Source organism: Ornithorhynchus anatinus, chromosome 1 (genome assembly GCF_004115215.2).
Source record: "Ornithorhynchus anatinus isolate Pmale09 chromosome 1, mOrnAna1.pri.v4, whole genome shotgun sequence".
NCBI lineage: Eukaryota > Metazoa > Chordata > Mammalia > Monotremata > Ornithorhynchidae > Ornithorhynchus > Ornithorhynchus anatinus.
The window spans coordinates 37,870,623-37,886,994 of record NC_041728.1 but is presented as its reverse complement, the minus strand read 5'-3'; the positions used below and the strand labels follow the sequence as shown (position 1 = coordinate 37,886,994).

The window sequence follows — 16,372 nt, the reverse complement described above, 5'->3', positions numbered from 1 at the left end:
CCGCAGACGGGCCGAGGGGGGGCCCCCCCGTCGCTAAGGAAACCCGGCGTGTTGACGTCACGCGCAAGCGGGCTGCTCGCAAGTGGCCGGGAAGCGGGCCCCCCCCCCCCCGCCTCTCCGTCGCTGAGGACGCTCGGGTTGCCCAGGGGGCGCGGCGTGGTGACGTCACACGCAGCGGGGTGGGGAGGGTCCCGCCCACCGTCGCTAAGGAAACGGGGCGGCGCAGGCGCGGTTGGTGCCGGCGCGGTGAGGCGGGGGCGCAGGCGCGGGCGCAGGCGCAGTCGGGCGGCCACGGGGCCTGAGGCGGCGGCGGCGGCGGCGGTGAGTGCCCCTCCCCCGCCCTTCCTAATAATAATAATAATAATAATGTTGGTATTTATTAAGCGCTTACTATGTGCCGAGCACCGTTCTGAGCGCTGGGGGAGACAGAGGGGAATCAGGTCGGCCCCCGTGAGGCTCACAGTTAATCCCCATTTTCCAGATGAGGGAACTGAGGCCCAGAGAATAATAATAATAATAATGTTGGTATTTGTTAAGCGCTTACTATGTGCCGAGCACCGTTCTGAGCGCTGGGGTAGACGCAGGGGAATCAGGTCGTCCCACGTGGGGCTCCCAGTCTTAATCCCCATTTTCCAGATGAGGGAACTGAGGCCCAGAGAAGTTAAGTGACTCGCCCGCGGTCACCCAGCCCACAAGTGGCAGAGCCGGGATTCGAACCCATGACCTCTGACTCCCAAACCCGTGCTCTTTCCACTGAGCCACGCTGCTTCCTCCGTGCCAAGCCCTGCCCTAAGCGCTGCGGGACACGGTGACCCCCCTCTGACAGCTGAGGAAACCGAGCCTCCTTGCACGCAGTCGTACTGCTGGAGCTCCTGCTGTGTGCAGAACCCTGCGCCAAGCGCTGGGGTGAGGACAGGATCCTTCCATGCACGCAATTGTACTGCTGGAGCTCCTGCTGTGTGCAGAACCCTGCGCTAAGCGCTGGGGAGAGGACAGGAGCCCTCCTTGCACGCGGTCAAATTGCTGGAGCTCCTGCTGTGTGCAGAACCCTGCGCTAAGCGCTGGGGAGAGGACAGGATCCTTCCTTGCACGCGGTCGTATTGCTGGAGCTCCTGCTGTGTGCAGAACCCTGCGCTAAGCGCTGAGGACAGGATCCCTCCTTGCACGCGGTCGAATTGCTGGAGCTCCTGCTGTGTGCAGAACCCTGCGCTAAGCGCTGAGGACAGGATCCCTCCTTGCACGCGGTCGAATTGCTGGAGCTCCTGCTGTGTGCAGAACCCTGCGCTAAGCGCTGGGGAGAGGACAGGATCCTTCCTTGCACGCAATTGTACTGCTGGAGCTCCTGCTGTGTGCAGAACCCTGCGCCAAGCGCTGGGGAGAGGACAGGATCCCTCCTTGCACGCGGTCGTATTTTTGCTGGAGCTCCTGCTGTGTGCAGAACCCTGCGCTAAGCGCTGAGGACAGGATCCCTCCTTGCACGCGGTCGAATTGCTGGAGCTCCTGCTGTGTGCAGAGCCCTGCGCTAAGCGCCCGGGCGAGGACGGTGGAATAGCAGACGGAGCCCCCGCCCCCCCCCCACCCGGCCTTTCCGGTCAATCGGTGGCGTCGGCCGGGCGCCGAGCACTGGGCCGCACGCTTGGAGACATTCCCCGTTGCCCTCAAGACTCATCTCCCCTCCCCGTGTCCCCCCCCCCCCCCCGGAGACCCGTCCCCTCCCGAGCGCTTAGTACAGTGCTCAGCGCCCAGTCGGCGCTCAGTCGGTACCGCCGGCGGGCCGAGCTCCGTACCGAGCGCTCGGGGGAGCGCGGACGCAACCTCCCAGGTGGCCCGTCTCCCTGCCGTGCTCGTCGTGTCGGGTTTCCCGTCCGTCCTATCTACCGAGCGCTCGCCGTCCGCAGAGCACCGTGCCGGACGCCCGCCTCCCGGCCCGGGGACGGCCCGAGCCCTTCTCCCGCCAGGCCCCCGGCCCCCTCCGCGGCCGGCGCCCGACGAATAGCGGCGACGAGGCTCGCCGCGCCTCCGCTGCCCAATTTCTAAGCATTTAATCGTTGCATAGTATTTATTGAGCGCTTGCCGGGTGCGGAGCACCGTACCAGGCGCTTGGGATGAACCGGTCGGCAACAGACAGAGACGGTCCCCGCCGTTCGACGACCCCCGACCTCCCCCCGTAGGCCCCCGAGAAGGCAGCGAGACGAACCGCGGCCGTCCGGGAGATCCGGTGTCCGGTTTGAAACCGGCCCCGGGGCCTCGCATCCCCCTTAAATGAAATTTGGGAATTCCCTCCCGGAGCGTCTCTACGAGGCCAGGGGATTCCCCTCGGAGTTCCTTAAGGGTGGGCTACGACGCACGAACGACAGGTACCATTGAACGGCTTCAAAGCGGGACGTGCCGCGGTTTAGCCCGAACCTTGGTCATTTGAACGTCTTTCCATCGGTTCAGCTCCGGGCACGCGATTCCACCCGCGAGTGGTATTTATTGGGCGCCGACCGGGCGCGGGACACCGGGCCGAGTGCCCGGGAGAGTCCGGAGCGGGCAGACACGCTCTCCGCCCAGAGCAAGGGCTTGGGAGCCAGAGGACCTGGGTTCTAATCTCGGCTCCGCCTTCCGCCTGCTGAGTGACCTCGAGCGAGTCGCTTCACTTTTCTGGGCCTCAGGGCTCACCTCTAAATCCTCGACGCTTTATCGCTAATTTATCATCTCTCTGTAACTCATCTGTGATATCTGTAATTTATTTACCCGATCCGTAATTTATTTACCTTCACGTCTCCCCGCCTCTAGACCGCGCGCTCGATCCGGGCGGGGACCGTGTCCGCTCGGTTGTTAGATTTCACTCGGCCAAGCGCTCAGCACAGCGGTCCGCGCTCAGTAAATGCCGTCGGACCTACGAACGAGTTCGGTTAATAGCATCTCTCGGGCCCTGCCCCTCGTCCGCCGGGTGACCTCGGCCGAGTCACCTTCGCCTCTCCGGGCCCCGTCCGGGAAACGGGGACGGGCGCCGGGTCCGGCCCGGCGCCCGGCACGCGATAAAGCGCCGCCCGCCACCGCCACGGGCGTTATTTATGGAAACGGCGGAAGCGTCTGTCGTCGGGGCGCGTTTCAGAGCAGGGACGCGGTCCCGCGTGCTGAGCGGAAAGGGGGCTGACTCTCCGGTGGTATCTGTCGAGCGTCTAACGCCGACGACGATGATGACGATGATGACGATGAGCGTATCCGTTAAGCGCTCACTCCGCCCCGGGCACGGCACTGAGCGCCGGGGCGGATTCGAGCCGGTGGGGCCGGCCACGGTCCCCGTCCCCATTTTCCAGATGAGGGAACTGGGGGGAGCGAGGTGGCTCGCCCGAGGCCGCCCGGTCGGGCCGGGATTAGAACCCGTGACCCTCCGACTCCCAGGCCCGGGCTCTCCCCGCCGGGCCGTGGGGCGGGGCACCGTATTCGGGAGAGTGGCGAGCCACGCGGGCTCGGCGTAGCTAGAGCCCGGGCCCGGCAGTCGGAGGGACCCGGGTTCCAGTCCCGCCTCTGCCCCTTGTCCGCCGGGTGACCCCGGGCGAGTCGCTTCGCCCCCCGGGCCTCCGTCCCCTCGTCTGGAAAACGGGGACGGAGGCCCGCGCGCCCCGCGGGGGACGGGGTCCGTGTCCGGCCCGATTTACCCGCGTCCACCCCGGCGTCCGGCGCGGCGCCGGGCGCGTAGCGGGAGCCTAGCAGACACCCGAGAAGTGAAGTTGAAAAAGGAAACGCCCCCCCCGCCCCCCGACGAGCGGGCCAACTCTTCCTCGTCAACGGCTTTCAGCCGCGCGTCGGGGCCGGGATCCAGTTTTCCGTAACGAGCTTTCAGTCTAGCGAGGCCAGGTGTTCCCCCCTCGGCCGGTTCCGGGCGTCCGGCGGCTCCCGCGCCCCATTTCGGTGCCTTTCGGCCAGGGCTCGGGACGGCGCCCGGCACGCGGTGGGCGCTCCATGAACGCGGATGGGCGGAATGAACGAATTGCAGGTGAAATCGAGATGCAGGGTGCGGTTTCTACAAGTCCTCCGTGACCTGGATCGGATCTACCCTCTCTCGCGGTCCTCCCGTCCCCGTCCCCCCCCCCCCCGGGGCCCGTCTCTGAACTCTGAGGGTGGAGACTTGGGGTTCCCCCCTCCGCCCCCCGCATATTTCCGGCCCATAGGTCGAGAATCTGTCTTCCTGTGCGGTCGGGCCGTGAAAACGTGCAGGCCGACCCCCGGGTGTATCCCGAGGGCCTGGGCTAATCCGAAGGCACCCCGACGTGTCACGGGGGGACCGGATTCCCTCGTGCCATGATTTCTTCGTCGTCGTCGGAATGCGTCACCCGCGATCCTCGGGTGGCCGCTCGAGCGGAAGACTCTGCGATTTATCCGCACGCCCTAAGCGTCGGGCAGACCGGTGGGAGATCGGGTTCGGGTCGGGGGGTCTTCTAAGCGGGTCGATCGTCGCGAAACGGAAAACCGGCGTCCCCCGGGGCACCCGTCCGTGCTTCGTGTGGAAGCGCCGGGCGGCCGACTGACGGGGCGATTCCCCCGAAGGGGGTTCACGGCCTCCCCCCCCCCCCCCCCCCCCCGGATGGAAGGAACCCCGATTTCGCATCCCATCGGGTCGAGACCTAGAGCCGCTTCCCCTTCCCCCGGGCCGACGGGCTCCGTCTCTTCCCCGCCCGGGCAAAGCGGCCGTTGTCCCTCGGGGCGCAGGCCGGTCGGATTCGACTCCCGGCGTCCGTTCGGGGGAGGAAGGGGACCCTTCCCGGTGAGGTCTTGAAAACGGGGCGGATCCTCTTTCGGATAGACCTGCATCGTACCGAACTCGATTCTACCGTATTTCGACCCCTTCAAGTGAAAGTACGTGCATCTCTCTCTCTATACACGCGTACGTAGATGTACGGTCTGCGCATCGAGAGGAGACGTGCGTATACGTTGGCACTCGATGTATGGAGTCGGAGGGACGGAGAGGGACGTAGCGAAGACGTGCGCGACTTTCTGATAGCGGCGGCGCGCGAGGAGGCCCCGGCTTCACGTCTTCCTCCCGCCGGCGAGCTCGCCGCGGGCAGGGATCGTCTCTCCGTCGTCGTGGCCTCCTCTCCCGCGCGCCCGGTGAATACGATCGCATGGGTGGATCTTCAACGCAGGCCGGGTCGAGAAGGGCAGGGGCGAGACGCCCGGCCCGAGCGCCGGAGATCCCCCCCCCCGCCCCGAGACGCAGAGACGTCGCTGTCCGTGCGCTCTGCACGTGGTCGGCGCTCAACAGGTACGATCGAACGAATGAACGAAAGACACGCCAGCCCCGGAGGCCCCAGGGCCGGAGGGCCGGAGGGCCGGAAGGCCGGGGCACAGAGAGCGGAGACCTTACGGAGCGCTTACTCCGCGCCCGGCGCTGCGCCGAGCGCTCGGGAGAGGGCCGGAGAACAACCGACAGGAAGCGTTCCCGGCCCGCAGACGAGCTCCCGGTCCCGGAGGGTCGGGGGACCGTGGCCGAGATAAAGAAATGAGGGTTAGAGACCGAAGGACCGAGGGAGAGGGCGGGAGAGGACCGTCCGGAGCCCGCCTCCGGCCAGGCGGGGGGTCGCGGGAGACGAGGTGGAGCGCGATCCGGACCCTCGCCACCTCGGTGAGCGCCCCCGCCCCCGAGGCCCGCCCCGCCGGCCGAAACGCGGCCGGCGGGGGACGGGTCCCCCGACCTCCCTCCGAAAATGGGAGAGGGGGACGAGGGCGGCGAGCCCCGCGCGGGCCGGCGCTCGGGACGGCGCCCGGCGTTAGCCGGATTCAGGCGGGCTCCGCGGGTTGGACTCGGGGGGGGGGGGGGTCTCGGGACCCGCTCCTCGGAGAAGGCCGTTTCCCCGGCGGAGGCGGCCGCGGGGGAGATGGCGTCCTCCTCCGAGAAGCCTTCCCCTCCTCCTCGTCCGCCCCGGGCGAGTCACCTCGCTCCTCGGGGGGGGGGGGGGGGGGCGCCTCGCCCACCTCGCCTGGAGAAGGGGGATGAGGGCCGGCAGCCCCGGCAAGCGCTCGCTAAATACGACGGACGCACGGACCCCGTCCGAGGTCCTCTCGGGCGGGGGGAGGTCCCGAAGGTCCGCCCCGGTCCACGGACAGTCTGTTCCCCGGGGTTTTGCCGCGGGTTCGCCGGCGACCCCGTCCCCCGTTTGATTTTTAATCCGCGGTTCGGGGACGGGGGTTACTGCGGACGTGGCCACGGGACGCTAACCGCGGCAAGCTTCCGCCTCCGTGAAAGCGTTTTGCGAATCTCCTAGACAACCCCCTCCCCCCCCGGGGCGAGATCTCGCCTCCCGAAGAAACCGGTGGAGCGGAGAGGTCACCGTCCCGCGGGTCGGAGGGCCCGGATCCGTAATCTCGGCCGCCGGCCCGCCGGGCGACCTCGGCTACGTGGTTCTCTGGGCCCCGGTTCCCTCGGCTGTCGAGACGGGGACCCTTCTCGCGAGGTACGAGGGACTGTGTCGGACCCGGTCAGTTGATTTCGTATAGGTACGTATCCCCGGGATCCCTCGATTCCCAGTCACGGCCGTGGCCCGCCGCGGGCTGTGAGCTCGGCGCGGGCGGGGAACGGGCCCGTTTCCGGTTTCCGGTGTCCCCTCCCGAGCGCCCGGCACAGCGCCCGGCACACGGGAGGGGCGCAACGAAGGCGACCGGGCGAACGGATCCGCCCTCACCCTCGGCACGGTGCTCGGCACGGAGGAGATGCCGAGAAGAGGATATAAACATCCGGGGAGGCGGCGCGGCGGCGGGGCCAGACCGGGGAGACGGACGGGGAGAGGGAACGGTTCCCGCGGTCGTCGGTCGCCCCGCCGCGCCCTCCCGGGCGCCCGGCCGGTACGAGCCACCGGCCGAGGGCCACCTCCGGGGCGCGGGCGGCGGGAGGGACGGGGGATCGTCCCCGGAGGACGGCGGGGTCTGCGAAGCGCTCACCGGGCGCCCGGCGCCGTACCGGGCGCCGGGGTGGACGCGGGTACGCGGGGCTGGGCACCCCCCACCCCCCCGTCCCACGTGGGGCTCCCGCCCTCCGGCCCCACTTTCCGGAGGAGGGGACCGAGGCCCGGGGAGGTGAAGCGACCCGCCCGGGGTCCGGAGCCGGGATCGGAACCCGGGGCCCCGGGACGCCCGGGCCCGGCCCCCGCCCACTCGGCCGGTCCCCAAAAGGAGAAATCTACGGGGACTTGGAGCCCGAAGCGTATTCCGGGTCTCGGGGGAGAAGAACGAAGATGGATCGAGAGGCAGGCGGGAGCTAGGAGATTATCTGGAGAAGCAGCGCGGCTCAGTGGAAAGAGCGCGGGCTTCGGAGTCGGAGTTCACGGGTTCGAATCCCGGCTCGGCTACCTGTCTGCCGTGTGACTTCGGGCGAGTCGCTTCACTTCTCCGTGCCCCGGTCCCCCCATCTGTAAAATGGGGACGAAGACCGCGAGCCCCACGGGGGACGACCCGATTCCCCCGGGTCCACCCCAGCGCTCGGGGCGGTGCCCGGCACGTAGCGAGCGCTCGGCAGATACCGACGTCGTCATCTGTCGTCACGGTTATTTTCCCAAGAGGTCCGGAGGGTTTACGGGCCGACCGAGGGGGGCCCTTTACGGGCGGGGGGGCGGGTCCGCTCGTTCCGTCGCGCGACGTCTCCCGAGCGGTCAGCACGGCGCGGGGTCGCGGCCGGCCTCGGTGCCGCCGGCCTCACGCGGCGGGCGCTCGATCGACGCGACTGAACCGACGGGACGCCGCGCACGTACCAGGCGCTCGGCACGGCCCCGGGAAACCGCGGCGGGCCGGGACGGTCACGGCGGTCTCCGTCGAGCGCTCCCGGTGGGCCCGGCGCCGTGAGGAGCGCCGGGGCAGATCCACGGCTCGGGGGCCCGGGGTCCGAGTGGGAGGGAGAAGGGAAGCGTCGCGTCTTGCGCCCCGGGAGAGCGCGGAAGAGGGAACGGAGAGACGGGGCGGCCCGGCGGGTAGGGCCCGGGCCCGGGAGCGGGAAGGACCCGGGTCCCGATCCCGCCTCCGCCGTGCGACCCCGGGCGGGTCGCCTGCCTTCCCCGGGCCTCGGTCCCCTCGTCCGGCCAACGGGGACGAAGCCCCGCGCGGGACGGGGACCGCGGCCGACCTCGGCGGCCCGCGCCCGCCCCGGCGCTCGGCACGCGGTGCCCGGGAAGCGCCCGCCGGGCGCCCCGGGAGAGCCCCGGAGAAAACGCCGGAAGGGCTCCGCCCCGCCGACCCATCGGGAACCTCTCCCGCGGCGTTCCTCTCCCGCCCCGGGTTCGAGGGTGGCCTCGGGGCGTCCGTTCACCGTCGCTCGTATTTACCGAGCGCTCACCGCGCGCTGTGCCGAGCACCCGGGAGAGCGGGGGACGACAGGAAGCGGGCACACCGGCTCTCGGTCTGGAGGGGGAGACGGACAGTAACTCGAAGCGGGAAGCGACGGACGTGGGCGGAGGGGGCGGGAGACGGGGGAGGGCTTCTCGGAGGAGGCGGGCCTCCCGCAAGGCTTCGGACGGGGGGGGGGCGGGGGGGCGGGGAGAGAGACCCGATCGCCCGAGAGCCGCGCCCTCCCCGGGGCATTTCATCGTCCCCTTCTCCGAGCCGGTAGTTCCGAGCCGCGGACGGACATCTGAGCTCGGAGGGCAGGCTCACGGGATCGCGCGGGCAGCCGCCGCGGAAGAGTTTCACGGATCGGTAAACCCGCTCGGCCCCCGACCGGGGTATCTTAGATAAACAAAGGAGGGATCGAAGGCCGGGGGCGGGGGGGGGGGGGTGGGGGGCGGGAATTCGACCCGTCGGCCCCACTGGCTCGAGAGCGTCGGATTCTGCGGTCAGCCGAGCGGCCGGGGAGTGCCACGGCCCCGTTTCGTTTCTCTCCTCGACGCCTCAGCCCTGTCGCGTCTCCGCCGTTCTGAAAGCCCCCCTCCGGGAAGGAGGGCGCCCGTCTCGCGGAAGCAAAAGCCGGGGAGGTCTCGCGAGGACGGCCGTCGCCGCGGGCGAGCCGGGGGGGAGCCCGCGGGGGGCGGGGGGCGGGGGGGGGGTCGACGAGATCCTAACGGCGAGCGTGCCGTCTGCCGTGGCTGCGAGGCGCCCGCCACGCGCCGGGGCCCGGACCCCCGTCTCAGAGACGGGGTCGCCCAGCGGCCGAGGGGCGGGGGCGGGACCGGAACCCAGGACGTCCCGCCCGCCGCCGGACCCCGACCCCCCGGACCCCGGCCTCCGCGGCGGCGGGCGCGCCGGGCTCAAAGGTCCGAGGACGCGACCCGGGGAGGGACGGCCCAGGGCGGAGGGCGCCGCCCGCCTGGGAGGGGGCCGCGCGGGGGGGGGGGGGGGGGGAGGGGGGCGGCCTCTCCTCCGGCCGCCTCGGTTTCCCCCGCCGTAGAGAGGGGCCGGGGGCCGGGCCCGAGGAAGAAGCCCCCCTCGGGTCGTGGGTTCGACGGTATCCTTGGAGCGCGTGCCACGCGCGGGGCACCGGCCCCGGCGCTTGGAACGGACGGCTCGGCGACGGATCTGCCCGGCGGCGTGACCCGACCGGGCTCGCCGCGGACGGGGGGCCCTCCGACCCCCCGGGCACCGCAGCCTAGCCGTCCGACCCTCCCCCCGAAAGCGGGAACGGATCCGTCCCCGGGCCGGAACGCCCACGTCGGGAAGAACGAACGGCATCGGCGAAGCGCTTACTCTGTGCCAGGCGCTGTTCCGAGCGGCGGGGGGCCGGGACGCGAGGTCACCGGGGGCCAGCCTCCCTCCCCGTTTCCCGGACGAGGGAACCGAGGCCCCGGGGGAGCCGGGCGACTGGCCCGGGGCCGCCCGGCCGACCCGCGGCGGAGCCGGGATGCGGACCCACGGCCTCCGGGCTCCGGCCGCTGAGGGTTCGACGACGACGACGACGTCGGTATCCGTTAGGCGCTCACTCCGTGCCGAGCACCGTTCTCAGCGCCGGGGTAGACCCGGGGGAATCGGGTCGTCCCACGTGGGGCTCCCGGTCTTCATCCCCATTTTACAGAGGAGGGAACCGAGGCGCGGAGAAGTCAAGTGACTCGCCCGCGGTCACACGGCCGACGAGGGGCGGAGCCGGGATTCGCACTCACGAGCCCGGACTCCAAAGCCCGGGCTCTTTCCGCTGCTTTGAGAACCCCGTCGGGGGGAGGGGGGGGGGGGGGCGTTTCCCCCGAGGTTTGCCTTCCCGCCCGGGGTTGGGAAGCTCCGTGGCGGGTCACGGGTTCGAATCCCGCCTCCGCCGCTCGTCGGCCGGGTGACCGTGGGCGGGTCGCTTCGCTTCCCCGTGCCTCGGTCCCCCCGTCTGGAAGATGGGGATGAGCCGGGAGCCTCGCCCGGCGCCCCGTCGACCCCCCGCCCGCCCCGGCGCTTGGGCCGGCGCTCCGCCCCTAGCGAGCGCTCAACAGGTGCCCACGTCGTCGTCACCGTCGCCGCCGGTCTCGTTTCGGCGAGGCGCTCGCCGGGGGCCGGGCGCCGCTCCGAGCGCCGGGTCGGCCGCGCGCCCCGAGCGGCGCCGTCACCGGAGACGGGCAGCCCGTCCGGGGCGGGGGCCGTGCCGTCCGTCGATCCGCTCGCGTCCCTCGTTGGGCGCCCGCCGCGTGCCCGGGCCTCGTCCCGAGCCCCGGGGTGGCCGGGGGGCGGGGGCGTCGTCCCCCCGGGGGATCCGGCCGGGCGGCGGCGCGACCCCGTCCCCGCCCGGGACGGCTGACGGGGAACCCCGGGCGGGTCTCGCCGTCCAGGAGCCAGCGCCGGCGCCCGAGCCCGCCTCCGCCGAAGATGACCCCGGGGCCGCCCGCCGCCCTGGCCCTCCTGGCGGCCTGCCTCCTCTGCTGCGCCGCCCGGCGCCGAGAGCCGCCGACGTGGTTCGAGGGCGTCTTCCCGTCCTCCGCCTGCCCCGTCGCCGCCGCCACCCTCTACGGCGTCATGTTCGACGCGGGGAGCACCGGGACCCGCATCCACGTCTACACCTTCGTGCGCAGACGCCCCGGTGAGGTCCCGCGGCGGGCCCGGCCGTTTCCGTCCCCTCCCCGGCGGGGCGCCCGCTCTCCGCGGGTCGCCCCGCCGAGCACTCGGGGGAGGGGAGCGGAGCGCCGGACGGGCTCCTTCCCTGCCCGCGACCGGCCGACCCCAGGTAGAGACGGTCCGACGGGGGGAGGCAGGCGGAGACGGTGGCGACGAATAGGACGGGACCCGTGTACGGTATCGGTGAAGCGCCGACCCCGTGCTGGGCGCCGTCCTGAGGAGGCGGGCGCCGAGACGTCCCGCGTCGAGGCGGGGGCGGGTGACGATCTAGTTCTTATCCGGGTGGAACCCGGGAGGCGCGTGCCGGGCGCCGGGGCGGGCCCCGGCCCGTCGAGGCCGGACGCGGATCCCGTCCTACGTGGGGCGCGCGGTCTCGGGCCCCCCGCCCCGCGCGGCCCGGCGGGCGGCGGTGTTTCTCGAGCGCTCACTGCGCGCGCGGAGCACCGCACCGCCCTGCGCCTCAGTTCCCTCGTCTGGAAAAATGAGGACGGAGACGGCGAGCCGTGCCCGAAGGCGAGGGAGGGGCGTCTCGGCCCGGGCTCCGGCGGGCCCCGGACCGCGCCGACGAGGGCGAGGGGGGCCCGCCGGGCTCAGCCGTCCTCTCTCCCGCCGGACGTTTCCTTCAGAGCAGCCTCCGGAGCTGGAAGGGGAGATCTTCGACTCGGTGAAGCCCGGCCTCTCCGCCTTCGCCGATCGGCCGAAGCAGGTGAGCTCCGCCCCGCCGCCCCCCCCCCCCCGTCCTCCCCGGTCCCTCCCGCCCGGCGGACGCGACGCCGCGCCCGTCCGCGCGGACCTCCTCCGGAGCGTATCCCTCGAGCGCCCGCCGTGGGCGGGGCACCGTGCCGGGCGTCCGGGAGGGGACGGGGGGGGCGGACCCCCGGGCCGGGGAGGCCCTCGCGTTCGATCCGGCTCGGATCTCCTCGGTTGCGAGCGATCCCCCCCTCCGCTGTCTTCCGGGAGGGAGCCGAGACGGTGAGAGAGCTCCTGGAGGTGGCCAAGGAGTCCGTCCCCGCCGGTTCCTGGAAGCGGACCCCGGTGGTTTTGAAAGCCACGGCCGGACTCCGGCTCCTGCCCGACCACAAAGCCCGGGCTCTGCTCTCGGAGGTAACGGGCCGGCCGGCGGCCCCGCGGGTCTCGGGAGCCCCCCCCGCCCCCCCTTCCCCGCTGCAGGCGCCCCGTCGCTCGGGAGAAGCGGCGCGTAGCCGGGCGCCGAGCACCGTTCCGAGCGCCGCCCGGCCTCGGCCCGGGGGTCTTCCCGAGCCTTCCCCGCCGCGCCGCCGGGGACCGTCGCCCCGCGCCGAAGGCGTCTAAGGCGCTCCCTTCCAGGTCCGGGAGGTCTTGGAGAAGTCGCCTTTCCTGGTTCCGGAGGACGGCGTGAGCATCATGGACGGCTCGTACGAAGGTAGCCGCCCGGCGGCGCGGGGCCGTGAAGGCGATGCGAGGATCCGCGCCCCCTCGCGGCCCCCTCGGCGCGCGGGGAGCGACGGTACTCGGGGGAGTACCTCGCTAGGGAGCCGCCGCCTACGGCCGGCGCCGCCCCTCCGGGCGGGGGGGGGGACGGGTCCGCCGACGCCGTCGGAGTCCCCGGGACGCGCCGGGTCGACGCCGTCGGGCGACCGGCGGAGCGCCCCGGCGCCGCTCGGTACGGCGCCCGGCCCCTCGTGAGCGCCTCCCGGGCCCCCCGGTTATCGGTATCGACGGAGGCGGGAGGGCCGAGAGCCCCCGAGCCGTGCCGCGGGATCGACGAGCGGAGCGCCCAGCCGCCTCGGGAGCGCTCAACGGATACCCCGATCGGCGGTACCCGTCGAGGGAGGCGCGCGGAGCGCGCCCGAGAAATGCCGCGGCGGGCCCGGGCAGCGCCTAACGGACTCCCCGAAAGGGAAACGAGCTCGGAGGAAAGGAGACCAGATGGGGAGAGAGGAGGGGGAGGCGGGGTCGGGAACCCGGGATCTGAGAGGGCGCGGGAATCGTCGGTCGGAGGACGGGCGGGCGGGCGGGCGGGCGGCCGCCCGGACCCCCTTTCCCTTGTCTTTCAGGAATTTTAGCCTGGGTCACCGTGAATTTTCTGACAGGTAATAGACTCCCTCGGCCAAGCTCATCTCGGTCGAGGCGGGTGGATGGCGGGGGAGGTCCTCGGGGGTGAATCCCCTTCCCTTTCACTCACCGCGTCGTCCTCGACGGCGCGCCGACCCGGCGCGGGGGGCGCCGGGCCGACCGCCCGGGAAGTCCCGTCGGGCGACGGAGGCGACCCCTGCCCGACGCCGGGCTCCCGCTCCGGAAAGGGGGACCCGGACGCCGATCCGCGGCGCGACCCGGGCCGGGCCCCTTCCCTTCTCCGGGCCTCGGCCGCCCGGATCCGCCTGCGTCCACCCCGGCCGCCCGGCGTGACGACGGCTCTCCCGGGCGCTCAGTACGGCGCTCCGAGAGCCAGGGGATCCCACTCTTCCGATGCCGAGGGCCGGGAGGAGCGGGCGGGGAACGTGTCGGCCCCGGCGGCGCCCCGGGCCCCGCGCGCCCGGCGAGGACCGCCCGGACCGCGGCGTCCGTTACAGGTCAGCTGCGCGGCCAGAACCCGCAGACGGTCGGGACCCTGGACCTGGGAGGCGCCTCGACCCAGATCACGTTCCGGCCCCGGCTGCAGGTGAAGGGTCCGGGGGGCGGGGAGGGCGTCCGGCCGCTTCCCCCGAGCCCCGGCCCCCCCCCCCTCCCGGCGGGCGGCGGCGAAGGACGGGGGGGCCCGGGTGTCGATCCCGGCCCCGCCGGGTGACCTCGAGCGGGTCGCTCGACCGGAGGGGCGGCGGGACCGCGGCCGGGTCACCCGACTCCCCTGGGCCTCAGCGACCTCGTCTGTAAGGCGGGGGTGGAGACCGCGGGGTCCCGTCCTCCCCCCCCCCCCCCCGGACCCCCCCGCGGGACCGGGACCGCGTCCCACCCGACGTGCTCGTCTCCGCCCCCGGCGCTCGGTACGGCGCCCGGCCCGTGGCGGGCGCTTCACAGATACTCCAAGTATCATCGTCGTCGTCGTCGGGATTTTCTGGGCCTCGGTTCCCTCGTCGGGACAACGGGGCCGGAGGCGTGCGTCCGCCCGGCCCCGCTTGGAACGGCGTCCGGCACAGAGCGAGCGCTCAGCGGATGCCACCGTGACGACGGCAGTCCTCTCAAGGGGGTCCGGCCGGCGGGAGAGCGTCGCCTGGGCGGGGGTGTCTTCTGATTTATTCTTTTGCCCCCCCCCCCCCCCGGGTACTCAGGGAACTCTGGACCAGACCCCCAGCGATCACCTCACGTCCTTCGAGATGTTCAACAGCACCTACGAGCTGTACACCCACAGGTGAGACCCCGGCCGAGTCGCCTCCCCCCCCCCCGGGCTCGGTACGGAACCCCGCTCCGTCCCGTCGTCGGGTACCGCGGCGCCTAGGTCCCGGGCGCCGGGCCCCCCTCGGGGCCCCCGGCCCCCCTCCCCGCTTTCCAGGCGGGGGGACCCGCCCTCGGGCGGGCGGCGGAGCCGGGATCGGGTCCCGACGTCCCCCGGCGGTCTCTGTCCTCCGGGGACAGTTACCTGGGATTTGGACTGAAGGCCGCCCGGCTGGCGATCCTGGGAGCCCTGGACGCGGAAGGTGAGGCGCCGGGGAGGATCGGGGGGACGGGTCGCGGGCGCGAATCCCCGCCCCGGCACGCCCCGATGTTCCTCCCGGGGCCGGGCAGCGGGTGCGGGTTCGATCGGGGCGGACGCCGTCCCTCGTCCCGCGCGGGGGGCTCGCGGTCCTCGGCCGCAGAGGGGAGGGCGGGCGCCTGACGGCCGCCGTCGCCGCCCCGGGCCGGGGGGGGGGTCTCCCGCAGGGGCGTCCGGCCGGACCTTCCGGAGCTCCTGCCTCCCGCGGCGGCTGGAGGCCGAGTGGCACTTCGCGGGCGTCAGGTACCGGTACGGCGGCAGCCCGGAAGGTGAGCGGAGGCGGCGCCGCCGGGCCCGGGGTCCGGGGAGGCGGGGGGGGGGAGGCGGCGGCGCTCCCCCCGGCCCCGTCTCGGTCCTGACGGGGGCGGGGCGGGCGGGCCGGCAGGGGCGACGGGCTTCGAGGCCTGCTACGCCGAGGCGGCGCGGGTGGTCCGCGGGAAGCTGCACCGGCCGGCCGAGATCCGCCGCGGCGGCGCCTTCTACGCCTTCTCCTACTACTACGACCGCGCCGTGGACGCGCGCCTCATCGGTGGGTCGGCGGCCCCCGGCGTGACCGGTCGGCGCGGGGGCGGGGCGCCGGGCGGATACCGTCGCGACGCCGCGGTCTCCCGGGCGCCCCCTCCTTCCCTTTCAGACGAGGACAAGGGCGGAACGCTCCAAGTGCGGGACTTCGAAAGGAAAGCTCGCGAAGGTGAGGCCGGGGGACTCGTGCCCGCCCTCGGGAAGCGGCGGGTCGCCTCCGCGCGCCTCCATCGGGCCCCCCTCTCCCCGCAGCGTGCGAGCGCTCGGGACCCCCGCGGTCCGGCAGCCCCTTCCTCTGCATGGACCTGAGCTACATCGCCGCCCTGCTGAAGGAGGGCTTCGGCTTCGAAGACACGACGGTCCTGCAGGTGACGGACGCCCGCGCGAGAACGGGGGAACCCGGTCGCCCCCCGGGGTGTTCGCGGCCTACTCTCCCTCTCTCCGCCGCCCCCGAGCCTCCAGGCCCGTTCCCGGAACCCGGGGGGGAGGGGAGGGGAGGGAGAGCGGGCGGATGGAAGGGGGGGACGGGGAGGGGGAGGCGCGGCCTCAACGCCGTCTCCCGGTCTTCGCAGTTAACCAAGAAGGTGAACGACGTCGAGACGGGCTGGGCGTTGGGCGCCACCTTCCACCTGCTGCAGTCTCTGGGTCTCTCCCGCTGAGCCCCGGGGGGACGCGGGACCGCCCGCGAGCGACGAGGCCGGCCACGGACCGCGCCCCTCCTTTCAACGTCAGATATTAAATTCCTCATTTCGGCCAAAACGAAGGGGGGGGGGAAGAGACTCGCCTCGGCCGAGGTTGCGTCGCCGGGCTCCGGACCCGTCCCGGCGCTCAACGGGTAGCATTAAAAATGAAGAGAGCGAGCGGTGGCCCTCTCCGTCCCCGCCCGGAGGACCGGCACCCGGTGAGCTCACCGTGGGGCGGGGAAGGTGCCCGTCGATCGGTTCCGGTCCTCTCCCGCCGGGCGCTCGGCACGGCGCCCCGCGGTAGATACGGGGCCCCGCCTCTCGTCAGCTGTGGGACCGTGGGCGAGTCGCTCGCCCTCTCGGTGCCTCGGTCCCCTCCTCCGTAAACCGGGGCCGAAGACCGTCGGCCTCACGGGGGACGACCCGATTCCCCCGTATCTCCCCCGGCGCTCAGAACGGAGCTCCGCGCAGAGTAAGCGCCTGACGGATACCACCCGCCGTCGTC

The 16,372-nt window shown here is 72.7% G+C and overlaps 1 protein-coding gene across 8 annotated transcripts; it reads left to right on the top strand.

Annotated features, from left to right (window-relative positions):
* Positions 1–296: 296 nt before the first annotated feature.
* ENTPD5 (ectonucleoside triphosphate diphosphohydrolase 5 (inactive)) lies at positions 297–16,044 on the top strand. Of its 8 annotated transcripts, none has more exons than XM_029075434.1 (14): positions 297–321; positions 10,710–10,957; positions 11,624–11,698; positions 11,953–12,096; positions 12,319–12,394; positions 13,029–13,064; positions 13,545–13,633; positions 14,241–14,320; positions 14,545–14,606; positions 14,830–14,931; positions 15,048–15,191; positions 15,297–15,353; positions 15,437–15,552; positions 15,757–16,044. In XM_029075434.1, the coding sequence occupies exons 2-14, from the start codon at positions 10,747–10,749 to the stop codon at positions 15,921–15,923; spliced, it is 1,359 nt and encodes a 452-aa protein (XP_028931267.1). In that variant the 5' UTR covers positions 297–321; positions 10,710–10,746; the 3' UTR covers positions 15,924–16,044. The 8 variants fall into 8 exon arrangements, with proteins under 8 accessions (XP_028931267.1, XP_039767562.1, XP_028931239.1 ...); XM_029075406.2 differs by lacking the exon at positions 297–321 and adding an exon at positions 6,164–6,483; XM_039911627.1 differs by lacking the exon at positions 297–321 and adding an exon at positions 6,165–6,483 and having other exon boundaries at positions 11,619–11,698.
* Positions 16,045–16,372: the final 328 nt, after the last annotated feature.